General features: G+C 37.9%; 1 protein-coding gene across 1 annotated transcript in view; it reads right to left on the bottom strand.

Moving 5' to 3' along the window:
• TNN (tenascin N) overlaps positions 1-13,739 on the bottom strand; it is an 88,847-nt gene that overhangs the window by 15,612 nt on the left and 59,496 nt on the right. The window contains exons 12-16 of the mRNA XM_003340111.4: positions 12,944-13,207; positions 9,802-10,065; positions 7,147-7,277; positions 4,433-4,565; positions 3,407-3,558 (exon numbers count right to left, since the gene is read on the bottom strand). Of these exons, the coding sequence (XP_003340159.3) occupies positions 3,407-3,558; positions 4,433-4,565; positions 7,147-7,277; positions 9,802-10,065; positions 12,944-13,207 (944 nt within the window). The remainder of the gene's footprint in view (positions 1-3,406; positions 3,559-4,432; positions 4,566-7,146; positions 7,278-9,801; positions 10,066-12,943; positions 13,208-13,739) is intronic.

Genomic DNA, 13,739 nt, shown 5'->3' with positions numbered 1-13,739 from the left:
GCTTCCTGAAGTGTGCTCATTTGAGGAGAGAACTAGAAGAGCCTACAGTTTATGCAGTTCATCATGGAGACTTGGATGGAAATCAAACATTTTAGGTTCACATCGATTAGACTAATCGTTGGCACTGGTTGTTGCTAAGTAACTTTATTATTATTGGGGACAATTTCTCTAGTTCTAAGGGAAGAGACAGGATATATTGTAGTCAAATGGGGAGGACAGACATTTCCAGACAGGCTGACATATCTTTTCATCAGATTACCGCGAAGAGATAACTCTTCTCCTCTCTTTTGGATTGCAGCATCTGTGAGAGGCAGCTTGAAATGTTTTGCCTCATGGCCAACTATAGGCAGAATTGCCCAGAATGAAGGCTTTGAGCCTGAAGAGACAATATCTGCTGTTACAGTGGTACAGATGAAAAGCAGCAAGTCTAGCCTTGTGGGTCTGTCTACTCAGGTGAAAGGCTTCCCATATTATTCTCCTTTTTACAAATCAATCCGGAATTCCCCGCCCAACCCAATTATTGCCTTTCAGCCATCAGAGGCAGCTGTGCGGTTAATAAGTTTTCTTCTTCACTGCTTATCAGACAGGATCATTTTATCTGTGGTTGTTCCAGTCCATTTGGCTTCAAAGGCCCCCCTGAGCAAACGGGTAAATGAATAAAGTTTGAGCACCCTGAGTTTAGGCTTCCTCCTCCCTAAAATGAGCTGGGGATGGCACGACGGGAGCACTGCAGGGGGCTGGGGGAGAGGAAGCAATAAGGTCTTCTAATAATGTGGGCACAAGCTGGAGAGGATCAGATTGTACTTTCTGGCAATCTCTTCCGTTAATTGGATAAGTCTGATTTGATCAGGGTAGGAGCCTCAATGAATTATATAGACAAGGCTCCAAGAGGATAAAGCCAAGAAGCAGAAACTCCAGAGAGGGCCAAAAAATTCCTGCTTTTATCATCCTGACCCAAGTCTCAAATGCTCTTCTTTCTGTAAAACAGAGCCACGGCTGCCCTTCCTGGGCAACAAGCCTTCGTTCAGATGGCTGAGGCAAACAACCCAGGCAGAGGTGACCATGTTCCAGAATGCCTGCAGATAACGTGTTTTCAAACCATATGGGGATGAGGCCACCTGGCTATTAACATGCCATTGCCGTGGGAAGCACAAGAAAATGGGATCTAATCTCAACTCTGAAACTCATTTACTAAGTGACCAAGTCAGACAGTAACTAAGGATTTATTAAGCATTTACTTTGTGCCAGACACTGAGAATAAAGAGAAAGGTACAAGATGGCCCCTGCTCTCAAGGAATTCACATTCAGTGGTGGAGAAAGCATGTCAATAATTAGATACAGACAAAACTAGAAGGAAATGAGAAGAATCCAGTCTCCTTGAGGGCAGGGTCTTATGGTGAAAAAAGAGAGGGATGGCTTCCAGTTGAGAATTTCATAATTTAGGGTCCATGATTCCCACCACCAAAGGATTCAAGTTCAGGGGCTTTCTAAAACTGGTTGGGGAGATTGATATCTTTATTTTCACTAACTTCTTACTTAAATGTAGTATTTCCTTCAATTATGAATTTTTAAGAATTACTTTAATTATGAATTTTAAAAAAATTTAATGCGTTGACTTTCATAGGCTTCACCATCTCTAGTTCAAGTCCAATTTCTGACATGGATAGACTGTATAGACCTGGGGAAGAGTGATCCCTGGTCACAACTGTAAGTTGCCAAATAGTTGTTGATGTCCATTTGAAAAGGCGTTCCCTCACCAGGCATTCCACACCACTGAAATCACGGGCATACATAAACACATGGGGTGTTTTTGCCTTTTCTTTTTTTTTTTGAAGCCAGTACCAGTGCCTGGTGCATTAAGAACTGCCTCTTGTGATAGTAAAATTAGCAAGACTTGGCTATGAATTGGATTGTCATTCGTGATGAGGGGATGATGGAGGTTGCCATGGCAGTAAACTTTTTTTGTGTGTGTACAACTACTATGTGTCATAAACCTGAGCTAAAAATGTTAATAAACATTATTTCATTTGATCCTTTTGAGGGACATTGAAGAGTTGAGGATGTCCCCAAGTTGTGACTCTGAGTGACAAGAAGGATGAAGGTGCCCTCAAGAGGAAATAAGAAACTTTTGAATAGGAAATAATGGTGAGATTTGGGAGAAAGATATTTTCCATTTGGGATTTCATATTTTATGGACCTTTTATACAGAGGTGGAAGGGACTTGGGTTTTTCTTGCTTTACTTGTCAGCCTTTTCTGGCCTGGGGCTGTGTCCTAGTGATCTTTGTATCTCCTCCAGCAGGGAATATTGGGTCTTGCCATGATAATTGCTCAGTCATTGTTTGTTCAATCAATCAATTGATCAATTAAAAAAAAACCTGCCTCTTGGACTAAATTTGCCTTTTCATCTCCTCACTTTTCCCATTGGTAAGGATTGTTATGAAACATGTCACAAACAATCTCTGAAGGTTTTTTTAACAGTCATCTTGTCTAAGAAGCCCTCTTCATTTTGCAGTTGAAGAAACTGAGGTCCAGTGAAGGTAATTGACTTGTCAAAGGCCACACAGCTAGTAAGGAGCAGAGCTGATATGTGAACTGAGACATCCACATTCCAAAATCATAATTGTTTGCCACTGAGCCCAGATAGCGTGTATCACATGGATTCCAAAATTATGAAGAACTGTGTAAATGGAAGTCATTCATATCATAAGCCAAACAACTCAGTCTTTCTATTTTTGTATCTATGAAGAGACAAATTAAGCCTTGATGTGTGTAAGCAAAAACTTCCTAACAATTAGAGCTGCCCAAAAGTGAAATGGTCTGATTTGGGAGATAAATTATTCTCCCTCACTAGGGGGTCTTCAAACAAAGGTTGAATGACTTCTTACTGGCTACATTGTAATAGGGATTCATTTTTGGCTTTGGGTCAGACTAGATAATTCAAGCCTTGTTCTTTCCAAAACTTGTATAAAATTTAATATCTAATAACTCTAAGTATTATATTATATTATATTTATTAGTAATCACTTGAAGTAGAAGAAATAAGAGTACAAAAGGAAAAGTCTGAGTAAAGGCCAGCTTTCCCAGTCACAATTAGGGGGAAAGAGAATGAGGATGGAGCTACACAAAACTTATATCCTCCCTACATTAGCATGTAACATGAGAAGGAACATGGGAAGCTGGGAAAGAGAGTTTATGGCAAGCAAATTCTAATTATATACTTGGGAACAACTTTTTTTAAAATAACTTATATAAATCTCTTTAGGTAATGCAACAGGCAAACAGCTCCACCATTTCATAGAAAATAAAGAAATTAATTTCTCAAGCCTTGTGGAGAAGCTTTTGCCAACCCTTTGGTCAAGAAACAAATGTCTAGGTAAAGAGCTCTGGGAGAACCAAGTTACTCACAATCCATCCACCACCATCAGTGTCCATGTCACAGTACACTTGCATGGGCTGGTTGACATCGCCATGCAGATAGATGGTATACATGCCACTGCCAACATCTCCATTCTGCTGAACTTGACTGCAGTCGGATGGGTGGGGGAAACGAGCCCCAACTGGGAACCAAGCAGAGAAAGTATCATTAGGGAAGGGAAGAGAGATAATGAGGAGAGCTTTTATTAGTTTGGGAGGTCGTCATTTGTGTGTGGCCATTATTTCAAATTTTGTTGTTCAGTCATTTCAATCGTGTGTGATTCTTCATGACCCCATTTGAAGTTTTCTTGGCAAAGATACTGGAGTAGTTTACCATTTCCTTCTCCAGCTTACTTACAGATGCAGAAACTGAGACAAACAGCTAGTAAACATCTGAGGATGGAATTTAAACTCAGGACTTCCTGACTCCAAATATGAAGCTCTATTCACTGAACCAGCTAGTTGCCCACATCCCTTATGTTTTCTCCCATCTTTTTTCAACAAATCCTTCCACATATCTTTTATATTTCCCACTTTGTTCTCCAACATACCTAATAGATCTCTCTCTCTCTATTTCTCTCTATTTCTTTGTCTCTCTCTCTCTGTCTGACTCTCTATTTCTGTCTCTCACTCTCTATTTCTCTCTGTCCTCACTCTTTCTCTCTCCCTCTCTTTCTCTCTATCCATTCTTCCCTCCCTCCCTCTGTCTCTATCTGTCTCTCTCTCTATTTCTCTCTATTTCTTTGTCTCTCACTCTCTATTTCTCTCTGTCTCTCACTCTCTTAATTTTTCTCTGTCTTTCTCTCTGTGTGTCTGTGTGTGTATGTGTATCAGAATTACTTTTTTGGACTTTTGAGACCAGACCTCAATAACAACATATTTTTTATCTCTTCACTTCTACATCAGCCATAATACTTCACTCACTTGTTCCTCTCTAGAGTTCCTCCCTCCTTCTCTGGCATCTTCTATATGCAATGCTCATGACATTTTATTTCCAGACTCAAGACCCCATATTACCTGTGGATAAGTTAGTTGATACACTCCTGCTCTGACGATCACCCTTAAAAGCCACCAGAGAGATGGTGTACCTTACTCCTAGGTCAAGGCCTTGCAGTTCAAACCTCTGGTCCCAAGGCCCCAGCTTCACCTCCTAGCATGCAAATATATGTTGGAGAATTGGTTATTCAACTTGCTTCTGCTAAAATATAATATTATTCATTTTGATGAATTTATATCAACAAGAGTTTAACAAGCTTTAGAGGCATTGTAAAGTAGTCTGGCCTCATTTTGGTTAAAGTTAGCACTAAATTGATTTTTAGACAATTTTTACCACCCACTGACAATCCCCAATTGTCTCCAAAATAATCCAGAGACAATCAACAACCAAAAAATACTTCTTGAGCACTTATTCCATTAAAGAAATTTTATTAGGACTGCAGTGGACAAAAAGAAATGTAAAATGGGACTTTCTCCCAAAAAGTTTACAGTCTAGTTTAGGAAACAAGACATGTAGAACAGATAACTAAAAATATAGAAGAATCAAGTGGACAGAGAACTAGCCTTGGACCCAGGAGAACCTAGGTTCAAGCCTGGGTTTCTATATAACCATGGGAAAAATATTTAATCTCTCAATATTCCCTGGCAATTCCCAGATTCTAAGGAAGGTTTCTATAACTGCTGACTGTAATAGATAGAGAAAATTTCAAAACAGTGAGAAATTACTCCCATTGACCAATTCAGAGATTCAGGGGTGCCTATACCCCTCAAAAAAAAAATCAAAACAATATAGGACAGAAGAATATATGGTAATAATATGCAATCAAAAGAGTGATATAGATAGAAAACAATCTAGGAGGTAAAAGTAGAGAGAGTATACTGTTTGGGAAAGCTTAATGAAAGAAATAAGATATGAGTGAAGCTTGGAAGGGTGGCTTGGAATTATGGAGAAGAAATAGGAGAGCATTCCAAGTGGAAATACAGAGGCTTGTGCAGGATATGCTCAGGGAACAGCAGTGAGATATGAACTTGGAAAAGGAAGCTGTAGCTAGAATTTTACTTTAACATGGTTCTTATTGACTAGATTTGACCTTAGATGTCAGGACAATGAGTTTGTACTTTAATGGCGAGCCATTGAGGGATTTAAAACAAGGAAGTAATGTAATAAAAGCCATATTTTAGCAGCACTGAGCAAGATGGCTTTGACTCACAAAAAAACTGAAATACCACTTCAGAAGTTACTAAAATAATGGTAATAACTGACATTTTTTAAAGTAACTGATATTATGCAGCACTTTCACATTTACAAAGCAATTTTTATATTTTTATCTCACTTGAGAGTAAAATTAGAATTCAAATCTCAGGTCCTCCTGACTTCAAGTCCAACACTTTTAACTGTCCCCAGGCATACTTTATTTTTTGTGAGGGTTAGAAAGGATTGGCCTGTATCTATGAGTTAATTCAGTAAGCCCATTTCTAGTGTGGAAACTCCTTCCACCCTCACAGATCAGCAATTGCCTAGTAATCCACCAGGAGTTGTCTAGGGGTTCTGAGAAATTTAGCATATCTAGTCTTAGAAATAACATTTTAGAGCATTAGGATTGGGCCACTCTGATCTCAACAAAGGATTGCACCATGTTGTTTTTCAATTGTTCAAGTACAACAAATATAGGCTTAGAGAATTGTGGTGATAGTACAAAAGATATTAGATCCCCCATCAGAAAAAAAACAAAAAACAAATCAAAATAAACTCTCAATAATAAAAGCAAGTTCCAAGATACTGTTCAATTCCTATATGAAATAAAGACATAAAGGATTTTGAAGGATTGAAATTTTACTTCTTAGATGGCAGGATAGCAATGCCACAATAAGTAACACCACACATATACTCCTTTTCTTGTCCCTCACCCTAGGATATGCCTCAATGGAACCTGTGGAAGTTATAGAGGCTTGGTCTACCAAAGACTAGAAGCTACTGAGCAGGGAGATGAATTCTTCCTGCAAGTCCTGATACACAAAACCAGACAAAGACATGAGGCTAGAGAGCAACAAATTCTAAAGCTCTGAAATGATAATGTCCAACTTCTATTGCAATATATCGTTGTTGAACCACTTTTTTTTTCAGGATGTAAGTTCCTTAAAGGATATGACCATTTAATTTTTTGTCTTTTATTCCCATTGCCTAGCACGGTGCCTGGCCCATTCTGGAATGCATATAGAACTGAATTAAATTAAATCAAAGATGTTAAGGTATAAAAAAATTATCTTTTGGGTAAAGAGTAGCATTTACCACAACTTTTTTAAGGGGGAAGTTTTTATTAGAGTCCAGAATTTATTTTGATGAAAGGGCCTCATGAGGGCCCTCAAAAACCAAAATATTATGAAAAATTTAGCTTCAGATATTATTTATTATCCCTTGGGACATTTTTACACCAGCCAGGCCAAGACTGATAGTCTCCACAGTAGCTATCATTCATCTCAAATGGACATATTCCCAGGAATCCTTAAATTATCACCTTGAGACAGTTATGACATATGGCATATACTATCTACCATTTCAGGAAAATGGGATCATCTACAGAATAAACAAGGCTGGCATGTGGCTGTGTCCATAGTGGACAATCAATACATTCATTGATCAATTTCCCAGCCAGTCACATTGCCTGATGGTCATCAAAACTTTAAATTAGATGGGCAAGGGAAGAACAAAAAATAAAAGACAGAGAGTCAAATACCTTGCTGGTGCCATCTGGAGCTTGGTAAGTTAGAATATAGCCATCAATCTGAGCAGAAGGTGGCATCCAGGTCACAACACCACTAGACTGGGTCACATCGGATGCACGGAGGTTTCTGGGAGGATCAATGTCTGTTTATGAAGAGTTGATTAATCAGTATTACTAAAATGGGAAGAAAGAGCAAAGTGTATGGGAAAAGAAAGATTGAAAAGAAGTGGAGGCTAAAAAGAAAAAAGTATATATAGAATATATGTATATATACATATATATGTATACAGATAGCTTTTGGAAAATTTTTCAATTCCAATATGACATGAAGATATGAATACAGAGATAATAAAGTCAGAAAGATAAAAAGAAATAAAAGGGAAAGGGAAAATATGAATAAAAAAACATCTATTAATTAAGAGTTTATTGTATCTTAAGCACAGAAACACAAAGAGATAGAGACAAAAACAAAACAAAGGGACTCTGGTTGTTTCTGTCTTCTATGTGGTTCCCCCACACAAGCTCCAGATGGAATAATGGGTTATGAGGGTTGCTCTGTAGGCAAAAAGACCTAAAACTCAGCAGCACTATAATTCTCAATTATAATATTTGGGCATTCATCTCAGTTTTTTTTTAACCATCCCTAAGATGTATCCTGAAATTTCCATTTTAAAAAAATCCTTGTCAGAAGTTATTTTAATTTAGCAGTCCCCCAGAAGATGCCTCTGGGCTACAAATTTTCCACATAAAGTCTCATCTTAGAAGTAAATTACTATATTATAATAGGAATCAAACAACTATTGTTCTGAATTAGAGCTTTATGGGTACTTTGAGATTCTATAACATCAACTTGGTCTGATTTCCTCAAGTAAGAGGATTGGCATACCTTCTGTTCCTTTAGTTATATGAGGGGAATCTAATTTCCTGCTTTGGAAATCAAAACTAAATTTAAAAAATAAAAATAAAAACCACAACATCAAAAACTAGTTTGCTTTCATTTAACTTCTTGATGCCAGGATTCCTCCTCAGAACCATGTTGATTGTCAGGCTGAGAATATTGATTAAATAAAATAAAATCTCTTCTGGCATACAGTTATGCAAAAAAAAAAAAAGAGTTGCAGAATTCATGTGATCTAGAGATTGAAGATATCCTAAAGGTCCACCATTTTATAGATGTAAAGCACAAGGAGGAGATATAATCATAGATTTTTAGAGTTGGAAAAGATCTTAACAATCATCTAGTCCAAACACTTCATTATACAGTTGAGGAAAATGAAGCCCCAAGAAGTTTAGGGATTTCTCCAGTCACACAGGTAATAAGGGGCAAAGATGGAATTGGAACCCAAGCCATATATCTGACGCCTTATCCACTGTTCTTTCCAGTTCACCAATTTGTGACTACCAAGAAAGGCTTTAACTGTCTGGTTGTTTGCCATTCCCTTCAACCCCAAGTCTTCCCGAAAGAGTAGGGTAACTGTTGAACTATACTGTGCTTCAAAGCCCTGAGTGTCTCGTTAACCCTCTTCCAGGATTCCGGTCTGTACTCTAATATCAGATCAGTATAAACAATCTACTTTCAGCAGATGATGGTTGAAAGACTGAACAGCTTAGAATGTTCAAAGATTGATGGCATTATAATAGAAAAAAAAATGGATTTTGTAATGGTCACCAGTATCTAAAAAAGTCAACCATTTTATACTTTGGGTACATCAATCAGTATTTGAACAAACTGGGTTTGTGTGAGATACTGGCTAGGGTCTAAGCCTCTGAACCAAGCAGAGACCTTCTTTGTTTTTGTTTTGTTGTTGTTGTTGTTGTTGTTGTTGTTTTTGGTTTGCTTCTTTTACCTCATCTAAAATGAGAACAATATTATGTGCCATCTTCTTAACTCTACAGAGATGAAAGAGTAAAAGCAAAAAGGTGATGATAATTTCATCAGTGAATTTCCCTTTACAAAATAATGACAGATCTATGACTTGGGAGCTAAGTCTTAGGGAATTTCCTTCAATTCTTGGAGAGATTCTAGAATCTATAATTAAAGAGATAATAAGTGAAAATCTGGGGCAGCTAGGTGTCTCAATGGATAGAGTACAGGATCTAAAGTCATAAAAACTTAATTTCTAAGTTAAAGGGGTAAACTAAAGAGAAAAGGAAGGAATCTGCAAAGTAGAGGCCTATGAGCTTGATTTCAATTGCTGATAAAATTCCAGAATGCATTGCTAAAAGGATAGCTTTTTAAATATCTAGAAAAATAATAAATGATTACAAAGAACCAGCATAACTTCATTATGGACAGATAAAGAGAGAAAGAAGACAAGATCATGCTTCTCAATTAATAAATGGATGAAAGATTTGAAAGGTAGTTCTCAAAAAAAGAAACCTGTTATCATTAGCCATAAGAAAAAATTCTCTACATCACTAATAATTATAGAAATGCAAATCAAAGCAAATCTGAGGTTATATCTCACACCCAGAATATGGTAAAAAAAGTTGACAAAACAGATATGCAGAGCAAGAAGGCCTCAAATAGCCACCAGAAAGAGCAAAGATTGGAAATGGATGCTTTATTATTCCCTCCTCCCTAGCCCAAACAAACATCAGAACTGAAAGAGAAAAATAGACTTCTTTTCCTTCTGAGGGTAATTTAACCATGGGTCCCCATTTTACCAGTCAATGCTTTGGTGTTGGCTTTCTTGCTTTCCCGGTCTCCCTTCACAGCCCAGACGTACACAGAGTACTCCATGCCTGGCTTCAGATCTGTCAAGATGGTGGCCGTCTTGGTCTTCTCCACTGGTATCTCCTTGGTCTCTCCATCAACGGAGGTGTAGCGTACCATGTACCTATCTATGATGGCCTGGACTGGGTCCCAAGATAAAATTGCTGTGTCCTCTGTCACCTGATTAGTCATCAAATTCTTGGGGTCATCAATTTCTTTAAGAAAAAAATTTTGGGAAAGGATAAATATCGGCACCAAATTGGCCATCATTACCAATCCATCTCTTTGAGGGCTGAGTCATATTTGACACAATAATAGAGCTATTCCCTTCATAGTCACCTGGGGAGACGTAAGGGAGCAGTTCCCATTTCCCAAGATCTATCCTAAATTTATTTTTTTTATCAATAGCAGCAATCTGTTATTTTTATTATTATTTATTTTATTGTTAATTTAATAAGCATTGACTCTTTCCTTTCTACCTTCCAACTTAAAAGGAAAAATAGAAAAACAAAATGTTTTAATAAATATGCAGAATCTAACAAAGCAATGAAAAACTGAGAGGAATAGGATTTTCTGAGCAGCATTTTAAGTCACAAAATCACTAATTAAACAACCTCTCCTGAAATTTCCAGGATTCTTACTTAAAATTAGAGATTTTTTTTTTAATATATAAACCCTTACCTTCTTTCTTGGAGCCAATATGTATTGGCTCCAAGGCAGAAGAGTGGTAAGGGCTAGGCAATGGGGGTCAAGTGACTTGCCCAGGGTCACACAACTAGGAAGTGGCTGAGGCCAGATTTGAACCTAGGACCTCCCGTCTCTAGGCCTGGTTCTCCATCCACTGAGCTACCCAGCTGCCCCCCTAGAGATTTTTTTTTTAAAGTTGGACGGTACATTAAAGAGATTATTTCATACAGACCTCTTTAAAAAGAAATTATCTTCTGGCTTCGAATCAATATTGTGTATTGATTCCAAGGCAGAAGAGTGATGAGGGCAAGGCAATGGGGGTCAAGTGACTTGCTCAGGGTCATATAGTTAGGAAGTATCTTGCAGTCATATTTGAACCCAGGACCTCCCATCTCTAGATCTGACTCTCCATCCACTGAGCCATCCAGATGCCCCTTATTTTATAGATTTTTAAACATTTTATACATTTTCCTACCTGGACACTCTTTTGGAGTCTCTCTCATACCTTCCATGAACCTTAATATCAAGAACCTCATCATCCTGTAAGATCATAAAAGCTTGGTACCCCCACCTTTTCCTCTCTGCTCTTCTGATTACAAGGTAGAAGAAAGCAGTCTTCCTAAAACCTTTCAGGCCTGACTTCTTTTCATTTCTCATTCACCTGCATTTCTTCAAATTTCTCCATTATGCCCATGTCACCAGTTATGGTTCTCTTCTCTCCCATTCCCCTTGATTCTCCATTTCAGTTCCTTTTAAATGTTGTATTTCTCCCATTAAATTAAAAGCTCCTTCAGGGCAAGGACTATTTTTCTTATTCATACTTTTAAATCCATTGCTTAGCATAGTGCCTGGCACAAAGTAGGCTTATACTATATATTTACTGAACTTTTAACTGATCATAGAAAGAGAAACTTAGTGAGGATTCAAGCAGGCTCATGGGCTTGTCCAACAATGCACAAAGTTGTATGGTTCCTAGCCTAGTGTTTTCCTTTCATACATGCAATAGCGTGCTGGTAATTTTTTTTCAAAACCCTTACCTTCTATCTTAGAATCAATACAGTGTATTGGTTCCAAGGTAGAAGAGCAAAAAGGGCTAGGCAATTGGGTTAAGCGATTTACCCAGAGTCACAGAGCTGGGAACTATCTAAGGCCATATTTGACCCCAGGACCTCTGGTTTCTAAACCTGGCTCCCTATCTAGAGTCTTCTAGCTTCCCCTGCTGGTAAATTTTTAACAACCTACACTCCAGGAAAAAAAAATTTCAATACACTTTTTAATTTTTTTCTGTATTATTTACTTTTTATCCATCATTTTCCTAAATCTGGATAATAAAAAAATAATGAATCAAGTTTTGATTGGTAGAGTTTGTAGATTTCCATAGTCTAAATGCTCACACTGAAATGTTAATAACTGGCTCTTGCTAGCCAGTTTGATCTGGTTCCAACACAGTGCTGTATTTCTGTAAATTGGGCCTCTCTATTGCAATGATCTGTATTAGAGAACCTAAGAGTTTTGGGGAAAAAATGGCTTCTGCTGGATTCCTTCAGCTGATTGTCTTTTTTTCCATATGCTAGGGGCACACATGCACATATATGCACATGTGTGCACACATACTACACAGAAGCAGTTTAAATTATAGCTAGGCAGTGGTCTTAAATGCAGAGCTTATTATGGAAAAACCAGAAGATGATATGAAGATAGTTGAATGATAAACACTAAAGAAATGCATCTCCTTTCTTAACTCCCCCAATCTTCTTTCCCTTCCTATTTTTCCCATTCAAATTTATAATTTCCTCCTTGTGGATACAATCATGTTATTCCCACCACCTCTTCAATCTCTGTTAACACATTATTCCCCTTTAATTTCCCTCATCCATGATCAAAAGTTATTTTTCATTATAATCCTAAAACTTTAGATATCCTACCCCCTGCCCTCCAAAATTATAGATTGGCACTGTGGGGAGACATAAGCTTCCCCATGCACTATGGAATTGCTCTGAAAATAAGCCATCTATTAACTTTATGTGGGGTTTAGTCTCATCATCTGTAAAATGTTGTAGAAGTAGAATTTTCCTTAAAAGCTCACAGGGGTATTATGGGTACTATCTTAATAGTTCTTCTTTAAAGAGTTTATAATTTGATAAGGATCCTGAAATGTTTTTAAGTGTATCAATAAGCAAAGCCTAGGCTCTGAAGTGAATTTATCACCACATTTCATTAGATCAAGAGATCTTGTGAAAAGTTTTACCTGAGCCATTGGACAACACAGGACTGGGACCACTGCCACCATTTTGCTATTCTTCTAAAGAATTCTAAAATAACAGTATCCTAGATTGAGTCCACAGTACTCTGATACCATCAACATTAGTATCAAGTCAGTAATTTGAATTCTCTCTCTCCTATTACCTGTAAGGGCTCTTGTGTTGGCTTTCTTGCTCTCCTGGTCCCCCTTCACAGCCCAGACATAAACAGTGTACTCCATGCCTGGCCTCAAGCCTGTCAGTGTGGTGGTGGTCTTGTCCTTCCCAACGGGCTTCTCCTTTGTCTCTCCATCAGCTGAAGTGTAGCGTACCATGTACCTGTCTATGACAGCCTGGACAGGATCCCAGGAGATGGTGGCTGTCTTCTCTGTTACCTGGTCAGTCACTAGGTTTCTAGGGCTATCAATCTCTGAAAGAAAGAGATAAATAATACAAGCCTCGGAATAAGCAGCAAAGCTTACGAACTGAAGTTCATTTATCTTGGTCTGAGATAATTTCAGACCCTTCTTGTTTTTCAGAAGGGTCTTTTTAAATTATCTCATTTGCCCTAGGTCTTCCCATGTTTCTTCAATGAGATGATTACTTTTTCAGGAAGACAGAATGCTATAGTAGCACAGTTAGGGATCAGAACTCATTATCCTCCCCCTCATAAACCTATTCCAATTCCTGACTTCACTATTTCTATTAAGGGTACTAGAGTCCCACTGTTCGTTCAGTCATCCATTTTTAGAACTTATGAGTCATCCTCAGCTCTTTACTTTTATTCATTCTCCAATCAGTTACAAAGTCTTATGGATTCTACCTTTAGTATTCATCTCTTTCTACCCACATAGCAATCTCCCTAGTTCTGGCTGTTACAGTAGTCTTCTGATTGCAACTAAATCTCTCCCCTCTCCAATCCATCTCCTCACAACTGATAAAAATGATATCCCAAAAGTACA

Source organism: Monodelphis domestica, chromosome 2, assembly GCF_027887165.1.
Source record: "Monodelphis domestica isolate mMonDom1 chromosome 2, mMonDom1.pri, whole genome shotgun sequence".
NCBI lineage: Eukaryota > Metazoa > Chordata > Mammalia > Didelphimorphia > Didelphidae > Monodelphis > Monodelphis domestica.
The sequence above is the reverse complement of the archived record's forward strand: the minus strand, read 5'-3'. Positions and strand labels throughout refer to the sequence as shown.